General features: G+C 35.2%; 1 protein-coding gene across 1 annotated transcript in view; it reads left to right on the forward strand.

The window, feature by feature from the left end:
- Window positions 1-18,990, forward strand: part of LOC108917477 (discoidin domain-containing receptor 2-like) — a 109,910-nt gene that overhangs the window by 21,305 nt on the left and 69,615 nt on the right. Inside the window, exon 2 of the mRNA XM_018724097.2 lies at window positions 11,717-11,832. Within this exon, the coding sequence (XP_018579613.1) occupies window positions 11,742-11,832 (91 nt within the window). The 5' untranslated portion in view covers window positions 11,717-11,741. The remainder of the gene's footprint in view (window positions 1-11,716; window positions 11,833-18,990) is intronic.

Consider the following 18,990-nt stretch of genomic DNA (forward strand, 5'->3'; position numbering starts at 1 on the left):
GTAAAATAATTAGTTAACCATTTTTTTTGTCTGACATATAGTTGTTAGCAGTAGTACTGTATGAAAATATTTAACAACCATGTAAATATGCGACATTTTTTTGTAAACAACGAAATGTAGTTTTATAAAGTTGGCACTAACCTTCTCATCCACTGGAGTGGGCAGCGACACACGTCGATTGTTTCCGTTCGTTCTCGTAACATGACGCCGTGAACCTGTTGGATTCTGGATTTGAAAACGCACATAATCACTGAAATAATCAAAAGGCGTCCACGAAACACGTTTCCCTACAACTGTTACAACTAGGGCACTAATGAAATACATTCGAAATTAGGAATATGGACAATATATTTAGTTAATTTGACAATTTTTATTTCTCTTTACTTCTCTTTACTGCTAGGTAGGTAAGTATTTCTTAATTCGTCGAAATTTACCCACTGCTATTTCCAAAGAATTCAAAGTTTTTACGTTGGTGTCAAAGTTCCTCATAAAGCAAAACAAGGCGCCAGCAAAGCGAATTTTATCACCCGCATCCAGAACGAATGCCCCGCGGATTGATTGACAGGTCCTAAATTAATTCGCTACTATATGTATCTTCGCCTTTCAAAAAAACCGAGTTTTGCGGCTCATCTCGACGCGGCTCGTCGTAAAAAATCATATCGAGCCGTCATAAAAGATTCATCCGAATGGGGCGTTTCGCATATGAGCATTTTTAAATCGGGAACTCGATTTGGTCGGGTTCACGCATCCATTATTAAACCGCGAGGTGTTTGAGGACGTGGTTTTTACTTATTTCTGCCGACGGCTAGATTGATTTCATGTAAATGGCCCTGTGATATGAAACCACACGGTTCTGGAAGCCAGAGAGTCAATAGGAATGAGTGATATCCACTTCCCTTTCTTCTTTTACTTCCCAATAGGGCACCTTTTGACTGTAGCAAAGTGCAAACGTCATTAAACACAGTACGACTAGGAATATTGACAGGTTTATCTAAAAAAAAAAACATTAAAAATACCATATAGTGGAGAATTGGCCAAATGCAGTGAGTATGTTGACGATGTACTTTTATCGCAACATAAATATTATATTTTAAAATTTTTAAATTAAGTAATAAGACCATCACTACAGCTAATATGACAATCACTACAGTCGGGTCATTAAAACCTAAGAAAATTTAATATTTTTGTTACATTTCGTAATTGCATATTTAAATTGGTAATGAATATTATCTTCGGTAAAAATAAACCTTAATGGTGTTGTTATTACAACAAGTAGGTACTCCTTTTTAAATTAATAGTAATACCACTTTTAGAATTCAAATACGTTAGAATATTAGAAATTGCCTTATTCTGGGCATTTATTAGACTATTCTGGCGTATGGAAACGCTTTTAACATCGATTTTCAATTAAGCTACAACTATGTCTATCAAAAGCACTAGAAATATTTCAGTCTCTTTTAAATCATCATAGAAAACATTTGACATATCACATCATTCTAGTTTGGTCGAATTAACGTTGCCCGTATTGTCATATCTCATCAGAAGGATTGTTATTATATAGTTCAACTAAACTAAATCAGTATTTAGTATAGTACACGTACAAAATCGAACTACAAAGCTATTCGAAAATTGTTTAATCTCACAAATGTGCATTAAAGTATCCCCTCAGTTCGACCCTGTGCGATTCTTACCGCTCACCGTACTGCACTCAGAAATTTTAAGCCTAATACACCTTATAAAAATATTTCGCCGCTTGCTAAATCCTCCTCGAAATTATATATTACATGAAGGCCTCGCCCTGATTCAACCCCGGGATACATTAGCCCGGGTTACTTTTTCATTTTGGAAGTGGTGTAAATCGCGGCCGGGCAAAAATAAATAGAGCGTAAAAAGGAAAATTTTCTGTCGGTCCTATAATTTGCATAATGAAGGGATCGGTGGTCCAGGGGAAATTCCTGAAGAAAGCAGTCTTGCACGGTTTTCCATTTTTCCCGACGAACCAATTGAGCGCGGATAACAGCCCATACACGTGATCTAGTTTCAATGCTAAAATTATTCCTTGCGGTGGAAATGCAATTGCCTGAACTACAAACTATTCATTTTCTTAAAAATGTTATTTTTGATTCTAGGTTCCGAAGTAATTATATCTGTCGTGTTGAAAATCTTTGATTATTAAATTTTTCCATTGATTCTTGGTTTGTAAAATCCAATTTTTTAACCAGGAATATGTGACAAAAAACTGTCACTTTTGACACGTTCCAAGATAAAGCGTTATTTTTAACGTTGGTCTACCACCAACATACTTTTATAAAAATTGTACGTGATTTATAAAAGCGTATCAGTTCCTTCAAAGGAATCTACTAAAATGCCGAAAAAGCAGAGCCGGCCCTGCGCCGTATTAGAGAAAGGAGACCGGCAGGTGGCTATTTTCCCGTCGCCTGAAAAGAATATATCAACAAATTCCCGACGAGCGGGAGAGGAACAGCTAGAGACGGAGAAGAGAGAAAATTAATGGAATTGCTTTCTGTATGCTCCTGCTCCTGAAAACGTGATTTACAAAGACCGAATTACTGAAAAAGACCCACCTTTTCAGTAATAAACTTTCAGTTGCGCGAGTTCTTTGCCTGCGAACGGCGATGATCCACACAATAGTTGTGTACTCGAAGACGCGGGGTGGATAAAAGGCAGTTTGGACGCAACTAGCGCGTTGTTAGACGGGTGACATCCAGTCTTATCTTCGAATGAACCGTTAAAGGGGTAGGTGGGTGTTGCTTACGACTTTACTGCACTTTAGAGCATTGTGGAACTTTTAAAATTAGCCTCGGCATGATTGATGGTGATCTGACAATAGAAAACTGTTCAGGGAGTTTTCTGGTACAAGGAAATTTGTACTTCGCATTTCTTAACACGTTGTTGCACTACAAGTAACGTCAACACATGGTAAATTAATAAAATCGTCCTCAGATGCAACAATTTTTTAAAATATTAGTCTGTTTCTGATGCACTAGAAGTAAAGCTTATATTTCCAAGGAATATTAAATTCTAATGTAGACACTATTCACTCAGTAACATTTTGAAATAAAACAATACAACAGGACTAAACTAGCTTTTACAGTAATATTTATTCTGAGACTGGTAATTATTCATTACTAAACGAAAAAACTTTTCTAACTTCAACTTTTCCATTAATAATTTAAAAAAGCACCAAGTCGCAAGGTATTATTAAAGCATAAAACTTCTATACTTATTTTCAGCTCCCTCAAAAGCCCAAACTCTCAATGTGAAAAGAGAATATTTACTTTTCTATTCTTCGTTGACAGTGTATTGACAACTGTCAACGGTCAATTTGTCCAATCTGACATGAGGGTTGAATCCAGTGACCTCAAAAACATTACCCTATATATTAGAATAATTAAAATATGCTTTTGACATCTGTAAATAGTATTGAAAATGAATAGTTTTGCAACGGGTCAGGGGAGCTTTGGCAGCTCCATAGCTGCCAAAATGTTCATTTTGGCACTTTGTGCCCATGGAGACTTTTGTTCAGGATGACAAAATCTACAACATATCAAAAAGTCGGACAATTAGACAGAAACCCAATTTCCATAAGATTATTGCGGGGTCCTTTGTTTTCGCGGCTCTGAAATGTTTTGACGAAGCAATAATGAAGAACTGAATATTTTTTACTGTTTATGAAATAATACATGATTTATTGCAACGTTTCAACCCTTAAAAACCACCATTATTGCAGAAAATATTTCGAAAAAAAAGGAATTTTTTTTAAAATTAAAAAATTTTTTTTCATTATTTCAAACTTTTTTTTAAATTTAGGCATTCTAAACCGGTCAAACTTGCAGAGCCTATTACTAGTACCTAAATAAAGTCAATTGTACATGGATTACGCTTAATTTCTATTTTTATGGTTCAGCCATAGATTTTATTGTAGATTTTTTTCTCCGAAAATATGAGATGACCATTTTATTTTAATCATAACTCCGCGAGTTTTTGAGTTACGAAATTTTTTCAAAAAACATTTTAAAGGTATTTCCAAGCACTTTAAAAAATGTTATATTCATTTTCTTCGAAAAATTAGTTCTTTCGCCATCATTTTACGGTAAAATGTTCGATTTTACTTTCCGAAAAATAAACAATCACCTTTAGAGAGTGGTAACTCGGTTACTATTACATCTACGGTAATCAACAAAAAATGAATCGATTCGCTATTTCGAAAGCTTTATTTTTGCCCCATATGGGTTTTTCAATAAAACGCAAGGTTTTCGAGTTATTTATCAAAAATGGTTGAAAGATATGCACTTTTTAAATGAAACATCAACATTTTCAATCGCAAATAACTCGGAAAATATTAATTTCTGGAAAAAACGTTATAAAACATTTTTTGCTTAGAATTCATCCTTCTATTGATTTTTGCGACTAAAATGGGTGCCTTCATTGCCACCCCCGAGAAGGGGTGGCATTCACCCCCAGAGTGAAAGCACACATCGACACTATGCAACATGTGTTTCTTGGGCAATTTTCTACTTACTGTTAAATTTTCACGTAAATCGGTCCATGTGTCAAGAATTCGGACCTAAAAACCGTCATATACTGAGCTATATCAAAAGGTTACAGATTTGATTGATTTTTTTTAATTAATTGTGCGATTTATTTCAATTTTTGTTCAACTAACAATAAATAGAATGCATATAAGACAAAAGTTTGAAATAATTTGCTAAGAAAAGATACTGTTTATTGAACTGCATGGGTTGACATCCGAACACTCTCTATGCTGGCTCCGTGTCAGAATAGGAAAATTAGGTCTTTGAAAAAACGTCCTTCTGTGAGCTGTGAGTCCGTGAATTATCCTGATTAATAGTGACCCTGAGGGCTTGCTTTAGCGAATCGTTTCATTAAATTAAGCATAATAATAACACTTTTAAGGAGAAAAACACATTCCCCAGAAAATCTGTCTGCGTGATTTAATGAAGAACAGGCGTGGTGAAAAACATAATTTATTTGTTCGGTGGCTGAAACCAGCCAAGTTCAGTTCAACGTCCAAAGTAAAGCCCGTTGATATTCCCATCTCGGAGCATACTTTTAAATAATAATACAAATAGATCCCGTAACGAATCCCGCCACTAATTCCGTCGGCGACAAATTTGAATACCCGACAAAAATTAGAAACTCCTTCTAACGACGCGACGCTTCGAGACGAGCTCGTAAAAAAGCGACAGTAATTCAATTTGAATATACTCGCGGTGCGGTTGAATTAGCTACACCCTCGCTAATCCACCACGTAATTTAGGTAAACTTCAAAGGGAGGAAGACCTCTTGGGGGTACCCTCCAGCTTCGCAGCCTACGTCACTTAGAGGGATATTCGAATCCTGATGTAATCCCTCTCAAACGGCATGAATATCAGTTTTGGTCGGGAAAATATTAAAGAAATTACTAATGTGCTTGGAAATTTTATCAGGAGAGAAGAACCAAGCTTTCTGGTTTATTTTAAAGGGTGTTGAGAAATTGGAATCAAATTTCAACCCATAAAGTATACAGGATTACGAATAAGACAAGCTTTAAATTTTGATAAAACAAAATTTCTTCTGATATTGTAGTAGGTGGTTGCAATAAAAATTTTTATACAAATGTTTATAGACGAAGATAATTTTTCAATAAAATCGATAATTACAGTCCCACATGCTTTAGCTACAGTGCATCATCAACAATAGTTTCCTTTGAATGTGTGTTTTGGAATTACAGGGTCAAAAGAATTTCCGAAATTTTTCCGTGATTTTTGACAGACTATATTTAAGTGAAAAATGGTCGTATTGAGAATTAAAAAAAGGCATATTGAAGCTCTAAGATTCTAGTTTTTAGATCTTTCGGTCGAAAATTTTTAAACGCTCGACAAAAAAATTTTGCAAATTTTTTTATTTTTTTTCCGAGTTCACGGACTTTTTACATGAATTTAAAAAAAATAGGGAAAAAAGGTAATTTATGTTTTTTTAGAAAATTGACGGCTAAATTAGAAATATTCACGAAATGATTAATGTTAAGCAAGACTTTTAACAGTTCAAAACTTTTGAAAAAATTAAAGGGTCACAATTTTTGAGCTTAAACACTTCATAATAATGATTAAAATGGAAAAAAAATGTTGATCTCACATTTTTACCGCAAACATTTAAATTGATGAAGAAAAAAATTTTGTTTCGAAAAATTTTCGAAATTTTTTTTCAGAAGAAAATGGGTAGTTTTGAAAAAAAACTGTGTTTTAAATGATTATAGACTGCACAAAAATTAATGACAAAGTCTCAAGAAACGGTATGAACAGGGATCGAAATTTGGTTTGGGTCAACTTTAATTTTAATTTAATTAAAAGCTGATGAACAGAAGCATAGGACAGAAAAGCCGAATTGTGCTGGGAACAATTGGATTTTTTTTTCTTCAATGTCCGGAAGATTTTCCAAAAAAAAAAAATCGAAAATTTTTTGAAAATTTTTCGATCAATTTACGTTATTTGCGGAAAAATGTGAGAAAACCTCAAAGTTTTTTTTCCATTTTAATCGTGATTATGAACTGTTTAAGCTCAAAAAACGTGACACTTTAATTTTTTTCAAAAGTTTGACTGAAACAATGAAACAGTTCGCTAGATCGAGATGAAACTTCACAGGGTTCTTCTGGATATATCTAACTGTAAAGGTCATGCTTAACATTAGTCATTTCGTGAATATTTATAATATAGCCGCCAATTTTCTGAAAACCATAAATTACCATTTTTCCTGTTTTTTTAAAATTCGTGTAAAAGATGAAAAAACATTTTTTCAGAAAAGTTGTGGCAATATGTTATAGGAAATTTATTCCAGTTTTCGAAACTGACTTCAATTCTCTGTACGACCATCTATGGCCGAGATATCGCTGATTGAAGACAAAAGGATCTCTTTCCATTAAATTCCGATATTTCGATGAATAATGGTCGTATCGAAATTTTAAAAAAAGGAAATTAAAGCTGAATAAACAAGCTATCTGGTCCATGCAATGGCTTAGATAAAAAAAAATAAATCCAAGTCCGTGAATTCGGAAAAAAAAAAAATTTGCAAAATTTTTTTTTCGAGCTCCTAAAAATTTTCGACCGAAAGATCTAAAAACTAGAATCTTAGAGCTTCAAAATGCTTTTTTTTTTCATTGCTGATACGACCATCTTTTACCTAAATACAGTATGTCAAAAATCACGGAAAAATTTCGGAAATTCTTTTTACCCTTTTTTGGCTTGTAGATTGAATGAAAATACATATTTTCATTTTTTTTAAGAATTACTCCTTGAAGATGTACCTAAAGGTGTCAAAAAAATCAACATTGGCTTATGCATGGTGGATCTTCTTCACCATTGTATCTTAGGACGTTGTCATTTCCAATATTTATTACCATATTTTACGATCATAATCACTAAATCTTTTTCTCCTTTTTTTGAAGCGCAATAAATCTGCAGGGGAGAGGGATTTTTTGCCCCCCTTAACTTTTTAAAGATACCTAAATCACCTTAATTATTTCGCACTTATTTATTAACACGACGTATTTTTACGAAAAAAAAACTTTTCTCGTCGTGAAAAGATCACTCAGGCTCATTTAGAAACTTCCCATTCCCATTCTGATAAAAACCCCATCGGCAGCGCTTCCCTCGCCATATTTACCTTATTCAAAACCCTAAATAGATATAAACGACCAGCGTATTAAAGCCTTTATTTAAAAAAAGTGTAAACTCACCCCCGGAGGCGCAAAAATCGCCTACCACCGAATCATCACGATCATTTATTCATATTAGTCCCTTGCACTGTAAAAAGCTTTACAGGTTGGTGTAATAGATTTATGTCTCGTCACTGCCAATTAGTCCCATCGATTCATCCTGCGGTACAATTTCTGGGTCCCCGACAAACCCGGATTACGATGGAAGGGAAAGGGAATTAATCATAATTTTGCTCAAAGTGAATAATTTGCCCGTGACAGGTGAAAAAAAACACGTGGTTGGCTTTTTAAGGCTTCGCGAACACATTGTGTGGGTGGCTCGGGGTTTGCTGCATTAAATATTTCAAGTTACAAAGTCGTGTATTAGCTATTCGTTAATCTAAGCTAAATCCCATGCCAGCGCCATATTTTTCAAATACGTATTATACAGGGTGTCCCATCAATATTACGAAAAAAATCAGGGGGAGTTTCCTTGACCAAAAATAAGAAAGAAAGTTCCTATAAACCTACGTCCGAAAATGCTTCATTTCGGAGAAACAGGGTGTTGAAATTTAGAGAAAATACAAAATTTCAACACGCTGTATCTCCGAAACGAAGCATTTTCGGACAAAGGTTTATGGGAACTTTCTTTCTTATTTTTGGTCAAGGAAACTCCCCCTGAATTATTTCGCAACATTAATGGGACACCCTGTACATGTGTAGTTCTTCAAAATTTCCCATTAAGCATCATTAACTTAATCTAAATAGAAACGTTATGATATTGCTGGTCTTTCAAGACAATCTGGTTTTCCATTTATGTTTCTTTATTCCTTAATCGGAAAACTCCAGGGAATATTCGAGTCAGGATCTGTTAGTTCGAGAAGATGTCTAGAATGTTTAGCCCGCCTCAAAGCGCCAGGTGCTACATTTTTCTTAAAAGTCGCATCTTTACACCTTTCATTCTGTTCGGACAGCCCAAAGCCGGAAATATATTTCTCCAGGCGGCAGGAGTGGAACAGCGAGAGCACATAAAACTTGTATCATTTAATATCGGATGTATGAAAGGGCTTAGTCTTTGTTCAATCTCGAGAAATCAACTTCAGTTTAGTATGGTAGTATTTCGGTTTGATTGCAGCATTTTTCCTTCTCTCTGCTTCCGGCCTAATGGCTTTCCAGGCGTCTCGGGAGCGATAATAGTGCCCGGCCCGCCTTTGCAGGGCCGTATTACACGATTTGTTTACTCCGGACTCGGATATTCCACTTCACGAACGAACTCGAAATCTCCAATCTTCGCAGCAGTACTATTTATAATTTAAAACCACTATCGGATTTATCTTTATAATTGGGCAGTGAAAAATGTTTCCTTCAGTCAAGTTTGATTAAAATCTAACAAAGCTTCAAGGTATTTAAATAAATTTTTCTCTTAAGTGTCTATTTTCAATGCAAAAACTTATTTAGATTCGAATTTCACATCACAGATTGTTCACTACTGATCAATTAACTAAAAATCTGACCAATTAACCGAAGCAACATAAATCAGGAAGAGAGTTGGGCCTAGAACACGTTCTTGAGGAACACCAAAGTCATATTTACACCGGTCTGACAGTGATGAGTTTCCTGAAATATTTATGCGATTCTAAATACAATTTTGTCAACATGACAATGACATAATTCAAACAATGACAGTGTAAACATGCACTGAGACGTATTTCAAAGTCCTTGGAGGCCTGGGGTTGTGTTTAAATTTTGACGAGCAGTTGGAAATCCGCCCCTGTGGTTGGTTTACGGCCTTGTGGTTTCAGCCGTATGCCGAGCCGTCAGGAATCGTAGCCGCCGCCGTTATAAGTGAAAATTATATTTCCAGGAGTTAATAAATTTCCCATGAACCTCTAATGAAATCATGAATTATTATTTTTGGGAAATTCACCGGCCTAATTTCATTAAGTGGATTCTCAAACGTAAATATTTCATCTCTTAATGTGCCCCAAAGTTCATCCGCTAACTTCCGAAAGGCCAGAATGGGGTGCTACCGAGGCAAGAAGTATTTATAATATACAGTTCCAAGCGAAAAGATCTTGAGGCTTCTCTTCTCCTGCGAAGCCATTATTACCCGGCTGTTTCAAGCGCCATCTTCCATCCATAAGCTTCAATTTATATAAGGGTGGCAGCCACTAAAATCACTGGATCTCATGCCTTTTTATTAACAGAAATAACTCATTCACAGTCTACAAAATGTTAAAAAACAAATAAGAAATAGACTTTAATACATCGTGATGCTGTATTTGAGTATTATGAAGGCACATGCCATCAAAATCGATCAATATGATTGCATTTAACATTTGCGTTATTGTTAATTTTATCAGAAACAGCGCTTATCTTCTTCTCTTAACATAAAAATACATATTAACTGTGAACACTGTTGAATCTGAGGCTTAGTCACTCAGACGTATTTCAAACTAGTTGAAACCCTCTCTCCCAAATATAGTTTCGAAAGTTTTATTATTATTTCTGCGGTACTGTTATTTATTTATTCTTCTTCAGAAATTTTCCGTCATTCCTTGAATTTAATAAGCGAAACATCAAGTTTCTTACGGCGCACAATTCGACGGTTCTCCGTTTTCCTTTCATCGCACGCCGTTCACTTTTCTCGCGAAAGGCGGCGAGATATAAATAATTAAAGATGGAATATGCCTTCCCAACGCCCTAATGGACGTCTGAGGGGATTCAAGGGCCTTTTTAGACTTGCATCGCCGGTCAACCCTCCAGATGTTTCCCGAGCTCTTCGCACTTTCCCGAGATATCAGATTGGAAATGTTTTCCTTCTGGTGTTATTCTCGAGAAGCTGTCGTTCAGCCTGACGGCTTTGATTACGGCTAAATGTTGTTAATTAGCTTCATCTTTTGAAAAAAAATACGTTACAGTTCCATTATATATTCTTTGTAATGTGCTAGCTCTTAGTTAAAGAGGTGAATAAATTCATTGGAACTACCCACCGCTTTCGCGATCATTTAGAATTCTGAGTACTAACAGTCCTTGTTATTAAACCATAGTTTGATTCTTTTTTCGACATTCACCATTCTGCAATGAAACTATTTAGGTATAACCAAGCATACATTCCTTCAAAGTTATAGACCGGCATAATTCGCGTACAACAGTTCTATCGGGGTTTTTCCCTAATAGACCATTACACAGTTCTATTCCTGGGCGGATATTCCAATACGTTGCATTCAAATTTATTTTTACGTACAAAGCTGCCACTCCATTGTATCTCGCCCGAAGATTATTACGTGTGGCCCAGATTGAGGAATTTCGCCGCTCGAACAAATTGTAAACCCATTGTGGCCCATATGAAACTTAATTGGTTGTCAAAAATTATGTGAGCGCCATCCATTAATCAAGCCATTCTGCCGGGTCGTTTTCGGAGTAAAATTAATTCTAATTTTTGCAAAGTATACATCGAGGGTCGTGTGTAACCACTTTGAGACCTGAAGGAATCCTTTGTCGTATTCCAAGAAACTCGCAGGAGTGAATATAACGATCAGATGTGAGCTCGTACAAAGGCGTTTTTTTGGTTCTTTGAGCAGAAGTGTCTATGCTTTAACGGACGTTCAACGTGTAATAATTACAGAGGAATTATTTAATGAAGGCTTTTGTGTTCTGTCACCCTGAGGTTCTCATTCATACAAAGCAGCCAGCGGAATTATTGCGTGGGTTATATAAAAACAAATTAGAGAAAAGAAATATAGTTCACAGTAGCTGCCTTTACTATTTACTCTTAAAAGTGATTTTTTTAGACATTTAAACGGTTTTTATACATGTTTTTGTCTGTTTGTGTGTATACCTGGCTTAAGCTTTGATCCCTCCGCAGAACGCAACAAACAAATAACGCCACAGTAGCCATCGGGACTACGATAACAAGAGACGGACGTTTTATGCAAATGCAACCTTTCATTGACCATCCAGCGCGATCCGTCTGGTCTGAACGTTTGTGTTTTGTTACAGGTCCATGTGATCGTCCTGGCGCAAGATGCGGCCCTCGAATTGTGCTCTGCATTTCCATTTCCTGTTGGTGGTGCTGGTGCTGCCGCTGGCCGAAGTGATTGAAGCCTTTGACATAAGTAAGTGGGCTCGTAAAATTATATTACAGCGCGGGGACAATGCCGCTGTCTCTTTGCGAGGTAGATTCGCAATTTCCGCCGCTCCGCGTGTGCCATTTGCAATGGCAGAAACTAGGCGGCTTTGAAACGGGATATACGGGGTGTCTTCTGGCGCAGGAAACCTTATTTTCTTAGGCCTTTTATCTAGAACGGAAATTAATAAAGTTTTAGGAAATTTTCTCAATTAAAAAAATATACAGGGTGGTCCCGAGATAATGGGCGACAGCTACTTTCATAAAGTTTACCTTTCTTGTGTAAAAATAGTTGGAAAATAAGAATTTGATACCAAAGATGAGATACCTTAAAGTACAAAAAAGTTATGTCGTTTCCAACACCTTCAATCTACTGCAGCTGGCGCCCTCTATGAAGTATAACCAAAATGTGAACAAATTTCAATTCCTCTACCCAAAGAATCCCAAACCCCAAAATTTTGTGTAGATATTTGCATTTATTAAGAAATAAATGGAAATAAACTAAAATAATATTTTACATTTATCACCCTGTGTCTCTTTAACTATCAACTTTTGGACTAAGGTAAGTTCTGCTAAATCGCAATATTTTTGCTTCGGGAATCTACCCATGAATGTTGGCCCATTACCTCGTGACCACCCTGTATATTGGGGGTTCTATTAAAAAAAAAGGCACGAGATGGAAAAGAATTTATTTTCCGATTTATTTTTTTAATACAGAGATTAAAAAACACTTTAACCTTTTCGCTCTTCAAGAACTATAGAAATAAAATGTTCACTAATTTGCCTTTTTAAATAGGTATTAGACTTATCTCTGGGAAAATGAAAGTCTGATAAAAATTTTAGACTTTAGACTCAAGTTTTCATGGTCATTATTTAGTCAATATTATTGTTCATAATATTTCTAATTAAATTATTGATCTTACGATTAAAATTTATTATTTTACGCGAAAGAGAATATTAAAATAGCAGTTTCGTGGATATATTATCTATTTATTTCATTTATTTATAATCTCATAGATTATTTTTTTTATTTGGGATATAAAATTATATGGTGTGGAACGAATATTGTTTTATTAAATTGAAGGGGTGTAGAATTTAGAAATCACAATTTAAATGAAAAAAAATCGCTAATACTGAAAATAAATTCAAATGTCTGAAACGTAAAATAAATAAACTCTCGAAAAAACATTCCACTTAAAATGTGTTATACTGTGCATTTTTATGTTCGTTAGTTTGTATGTTTGTTTGTGTTATAGTTATAGTTATTAATTTCAGTACTTAGTGACACTATAGAGTGTTTCCATTTTCAAGTTTCTGTGTAATATTATGAAAAGGCAAATATACGAATCAAGAAAGAGTTTGTATGGTTAGAACCTACTTTTTGTCTGGAGAACACGATGCTGTTGCAAGAAAACGATATCAGGTTATTTTCTACATACAAATAATATCTTTAACACAACTTACCGCCCTCAGATTAACCATTATCAGTTATTACCGTGTAACTATCTCCCAATTAATAGCAGTTAACAGTTACGAAGTTAAGGCCATTTCGGTGGACAGCGTGATTAAGTAATCACCATTTAATTTATATTTGGGACCAATGCAACTATTAATTAAAGCGGTATCCGAACTGCTACCGAGACTTGTTCAAATCGAATTTAGATTTAATTAAATAACTAACAGCTGGGCATACATCTCATTTATCCAGTATAAATTCCTTGTTTAAGTAGGTATAGATTTGAAGGTGCTTAAAAGAGAAACGCATTCCGTGACAGTAACAAATCGACACAGACACAACAAGTCGTCAACATTGTGTTGCCTGCATCATCCTAGAAATAACAGAAACAAAGTTGAAAATCGAATCTTTAAATAACAAGATACACGTTTTATTATTTTCTTGTTCATATTTACTAAAAACTTTGCGAACAGCTTTGACAAGAAATAATTAACAAGAGCACGAACTGTCCAGTTTTTGTGACGCCCATTTTAGTAAAATTAAACCATTAGCTGGGTGTTGTATCCCAGGAAACGTCTTATTATATAACAAGTTGCACATTTCCTCCGTTGTTTAAACATAAAACTTACTTTTCGCTCGTTCCCAAGTTAACTCCCCACATTGGCAAAAAACCAGGTTGAAGTTAACTTAAAGTGTAAACGTTTACTACCCCATAAGGGTCGAAGCTGCTAGCCTCTTTTTATAAGTAAATAAACTACAAAACTCTTAGGAGCTCTAGGGGGAAGGGGGCAAACGGCTAATCCCATAAGAGTTCATAAAGACCCGGCAATTCCGAGCCAGTTTTTGAGCTCGAGTCGAGCTGTAACTGCGGCCGTAAAACGGCTAGATCGCGAATAGAACGGACAAGTTTATTGGATTCGTACCTGGAGATTCAAAACTCAGGTAAAATTGTAGTCGTTCGATTAAATGTTAAGTATTAAATTATTCAAATTGTCTGTGTCACACAGCAATCGCAGACTGCTAAGGTAAAAGCGAACGAATTTAAGTCAACTTAGTCAAAAAATGCTTCGTTTAAAAGTTACACGGTGTTCAATTAATCTTTTTGGGACACCCTGTATATTAGTTTAATAGTAGGTACCTATGCTGATACTGCTTACGAATTATTTCGGGTGTAATTCATTTTAATCGGGAGAGTAATTGTTGTATGACGTAACATGATGATTTAACAATTTTATTGGCAATTTTTAATGCATGTTTCATGTCCTTATCAATAAATATTTCATAAAATATTTTCGCAAACGTTTTAAATATAACAAAATACGTATATTGCAATTAAATAAATAAAATAGCGCCAGACATATTTGCTTGGCTCTATAGATATTAAATCAAAAATAAAATTTCAGTGATCAGTAAATTTATTGGTGATATAATATTTCAATTATCTATACGCAGCTATGGAGCAACGGATTTTCTGCTGCACAGGGTGTTTTCTAATGTAGTACATATTTAAATTGATCCAAAATTATGCTGTTCACAAAACATTATTCTATTAAAAACTTTTATAACAGGACATTTTAATAATTGCTGTTCTTCTAGGACCTGGTTAATTTTTTAACGTTTTTAGTTTGTAGTGATAGAAATTCTTGTCGAAATTATACACAAATATATTAGCAACGAAATGGTGAACAAAACTTTTACATTGTGTTTAATATGTCCCTCGCATATCGCAATAATTCCCATTCTTGTTATTGCTAACAATACAATCCTGTTATTGGAACACGAGTTCCTCAAATATATATTTTTTTGGCCTGTGACACAAACAACCTTGACTTTAAGGGCTTCGCGAAGGATTTTCCATAAAGCACACAAAATTATGGAATTAAGAACTACATAAAAAAGGCAAACAACCTGTCGACCTGTATCTCTTTTATTAAAACTTACAAGGTCGCAATTGTCGTATCAGCCTTGCTCCTGTTGTTGGACCAGTGGCAATATTTGCCTTTAATTTCAGTTGTTTAAAATTTTTTTCGGGGATTCGCGGAGAAATATTCGAAATGGATATAATGAAGCGTTAAATACGACATTTCCAGGAAAATTTTCGTCTTATATTTGGCAATACCATTTTTAATGCATATCTAGCTGATTTGAATTAAACACAAAAATACAAGAATTTGCCAACTGGATTACGGAACTTGTCAGCAATAAGGAGAGTTTTATTCGCTTAATGGACCTTTTGCCCTTGTTTTTTTGGTTTAATTTAACGACATATTTCTTACCTAGAAATGAACAATGTTAATTAAACCAACGTTCATTCGAGTAGTTTAAATTCCAAAGAGAAAGCTTTGGAATGGCCTGCTCGTTCACCATAACTTAACCTCTTAGACTGATTGCTACAAATCACCCTGAAAACGTAGAAAATCGCAGCTAATTGCTTACTTCCGCTTAACCTTACATAAATAGTATCATTTTTCATAATTAGACGAAATGTTGTTCGCCCCAGAGCACAACGTTGGGGGACTGACGATTTAATGAATTAAAATTCACTGAAGACACATTGTCCTGCCAAAAAGATTAAAAGCCCGTTCCGTCGACCCTATGAGACACGTGCCGCAATTTTTTAATGAAATGTTTCGGGGGACGGCTGTTTTAAGGGTGGAAATTTAAACTTGGCAGCTTTGATTGCAGGGGCCAGTCATGGAAATGGGCCGAGGATGACTAATTCGCCGGGTTTGAGCGCAAGAAGGACTTAATTTGGACTCGATGCTAGCTTTTTTTTATTACATTGGAAAATTTGTGACAGAATATTTTGTAAGTCCCGTCAATGCAAACCAAAACGGTGACAAACATAGACAGGTGTGCTTATTTGCGTTTTATTGCTTTTGGGCTTTTGCATATGACCTGGAGAATCTTGAACTTCTTCTGAAGGAGGCAACAGTATCACAATTGTTTGAATCTTTCGATCGATACTAACTTTGTGTCAGTATTTTGCAGTGGTTCTTAAATTTCTAGCTCGAGACTGTCTCTCGGCGTACCGCAGCTCGTGAAAAAATAAATTCCGAAACGTCTGAACGTCGGCCGCCAATATATTTGCAGACATGTGTTCCGTCCGGGTCCATTGCTGATTTATGACTTTCGGCTTTCAGTTTAGGCATCCATTTTCCGGATACCGGGGCATTTTTCTTTGAGCAACTCTGCCGTGAATGGTGGCCGAAGAGAACCCATTTTAAGTAATTGTGAATTTGTATGCAAACCGCGAGCGGATATGTTCCGGTAAATGATTGATGTTTCTCCATTTTCGGGGTGCCCGTTTTTTCGGCTAGCGACGGCCAAAGGTGCCAGTCGATATCAATTTTTTATTGCTCGGGTCTGTTTTTAAGTGCGTGTCGGGTTTTCGGGCGGGCTTTCTGCTTGAATCATTTACCAGTTGCATAAAATCAAAGTTCGGCAAGGAGATGCGGAAGTATCTGCGGATTTTGGGGAATAGAGTCATTTCTCATTCTCTTTAAATCTTTTTATGACAGATTTGCATGAAATATTCGACACGCACCTTGTCGTTTTTCAATTTTCTGGGCTCTAGTGGTATTTCTTGCAAAAATTGTTCTTTTCTGGTGCAAATATATGCACGGCTTCCGTGTGTTTTCCGGCGCTCCGTTTTCACTACTTATTTTGAGGGAGACATTGTAAAAAACTATCAACAGACTTATCAAAATACATAATTAGCGTTACATCCTACGTAAAACTAAATATATTGTTATGGTGTAGTTATGTGATAATTTTTCTATGTGTTTATATGAGAGTGTAACCTGTAATTTCAATTTTTAGTGTAGTGTTGGTTGTATACTTTGCCCTGCTAGCTGTAGACCCTGGTCAGGAGTTGGTTCACTTCAAACTAGTATTCTTCCAGAAACCATGCAAACTAACAACTCAAAAACAATAGAGGTTTAAATTAATTTATTAACATCAATCTGGTATTTAATATGGTCTATCAATATTTCAATTGAGAAATGTCACACAAATTGTCAAATATTTTGAAGTTCTTACAATGTTTTGACCACTTAAAACAAGAATTTATTTCGATCTGTATTACTGGTTGCCTTTTTGGATTTAATTTATATTTACTCGTATAATTTCTTGTTTTAATGTGTTCCTCTTTATATCTACTCTTATGATCTATAAATTTAAATAATTGGCCAAATAGTTTTATGATGTTTGATATATGTCTGACTTAAATTTGTTTCAGCTGATTGATTCTAAATATAGCAAGTTTTTAAACGGAATTTACTGTTAGTCTGTGCACTATTTGTATACAACAATTGAAAGAAAGAAAGAAAGGTACCTTTTCTTTTTATATACCGGTTTTTATTTGTTTCCTTTCCTTTCCGGTTTCAGTAGATGTTTGGATCCTATCTGCTACACCGTTTTCTGATTAATTTTTTGGTAACCTGCCACTAATACTGCTCCTCTGGCCTCTTATTTGTCTAGTTTCCTGGACCTCGCCTGGGATCGTCTTTCTTCCTCTTGGCTGCTGGCTTTCCGCTTTCTCTTTGCTGCTGATATGGATAGTTCGTTTTCTTTCTGCTGCTTTGATTTGTCTTCCGGGTTCTTTTAATATCTTTCTATATTATTTGACGTCTCTATCTCCAAATTCTTGTAACTAATCAATAATTATTATTTTTTTCTCACTACCTTGATTTTGGGTTTTCCTCTGTTAAGGTTCCTTCACATATCTCGTTCTGCTTTCTTTTTACTTGCCGTTTTTATTTCTTTTTCACTCACCTCACTTCACTTAACCTTTACACTTCTATCCTATTATAGTTTCTTAACAATCTCCATTTACATTCCACTTCAAAATATTTCTTATTCTCTACTCTTATGTTACTTTTCTCTTTACTACTTGATTCCATGTGAATAACACTTTAAATTTTTGACATTTCTTTGACACATTGATTTTACCAAATTATGACATATCTTTGACCCTTCATATTTTTTTCTACTTAATATTATACCATATACTATAACTATTTATAAATACTCTAACATTTTAACTTTTATTAGATATCGGTAACGAATATGATTCCTAATACTGATTCAATACTAACAACAATAAATAATAACCACTACAAACCATCATATTTACTGCTTTGTCTTTTAAATAGACCTTTGATTTATATTTTTATTTGTTCTCTCATATCTGATTTCATTTCAATATATTTTTTTGCTTATGAAAACGCCTGTACTGTTGACGACGACGATTCCGGCGTTATTAGACCTCATCAGCGCGAGATTTATCTCCGGTCGGGACAAGCAAACAAGAATAATGGCGTCTCTTATAACCAGGCGAGCCATATCCCACCAGACTTAATTATTTAAATGTAAGCAACAGAGAAGTATCACCGCTTGAACTTTATTTAAAGCTGCTATCGCAGCGAAAAATTACCATTTTCTCCATTAACTCTTCTGTTCTTTTAGCGTTTCCCGAAAATTTATTTCCCTCTCGAACAGGCCAACTGATTACGGAATGGCATGTTCGCCACCTGAACCCGACGACCTTGCCGCCCGACCTTACATCATTGTAAATAAAAAGGGTATATTTTTGTAAATAAACAGTACACGACACATGTCCCAGATAAAGGGAGTCTACTTGGAAATATCCGGAAAGGTGAGAATTCAGCATTAACTAGACTGAGGCGG

The sequence above is a fragment of the Anoplophora glabripennis genome, unplaced genomic scaffold (assembly GCF_000390285.2).
Source record: "Anoplophora glabripennis isolate ALB-LARVAE unplaced genomic scaffold, Agla_2.0 scaffold4, whole genome shotgun sequence".
Taxonomy (NCBI): Eukaryota; Metazoa; Arthropoda; class Insecta; order Coleoptera; family Cerambycidae; genus Anoplophora; species Anoplophora glabripennis.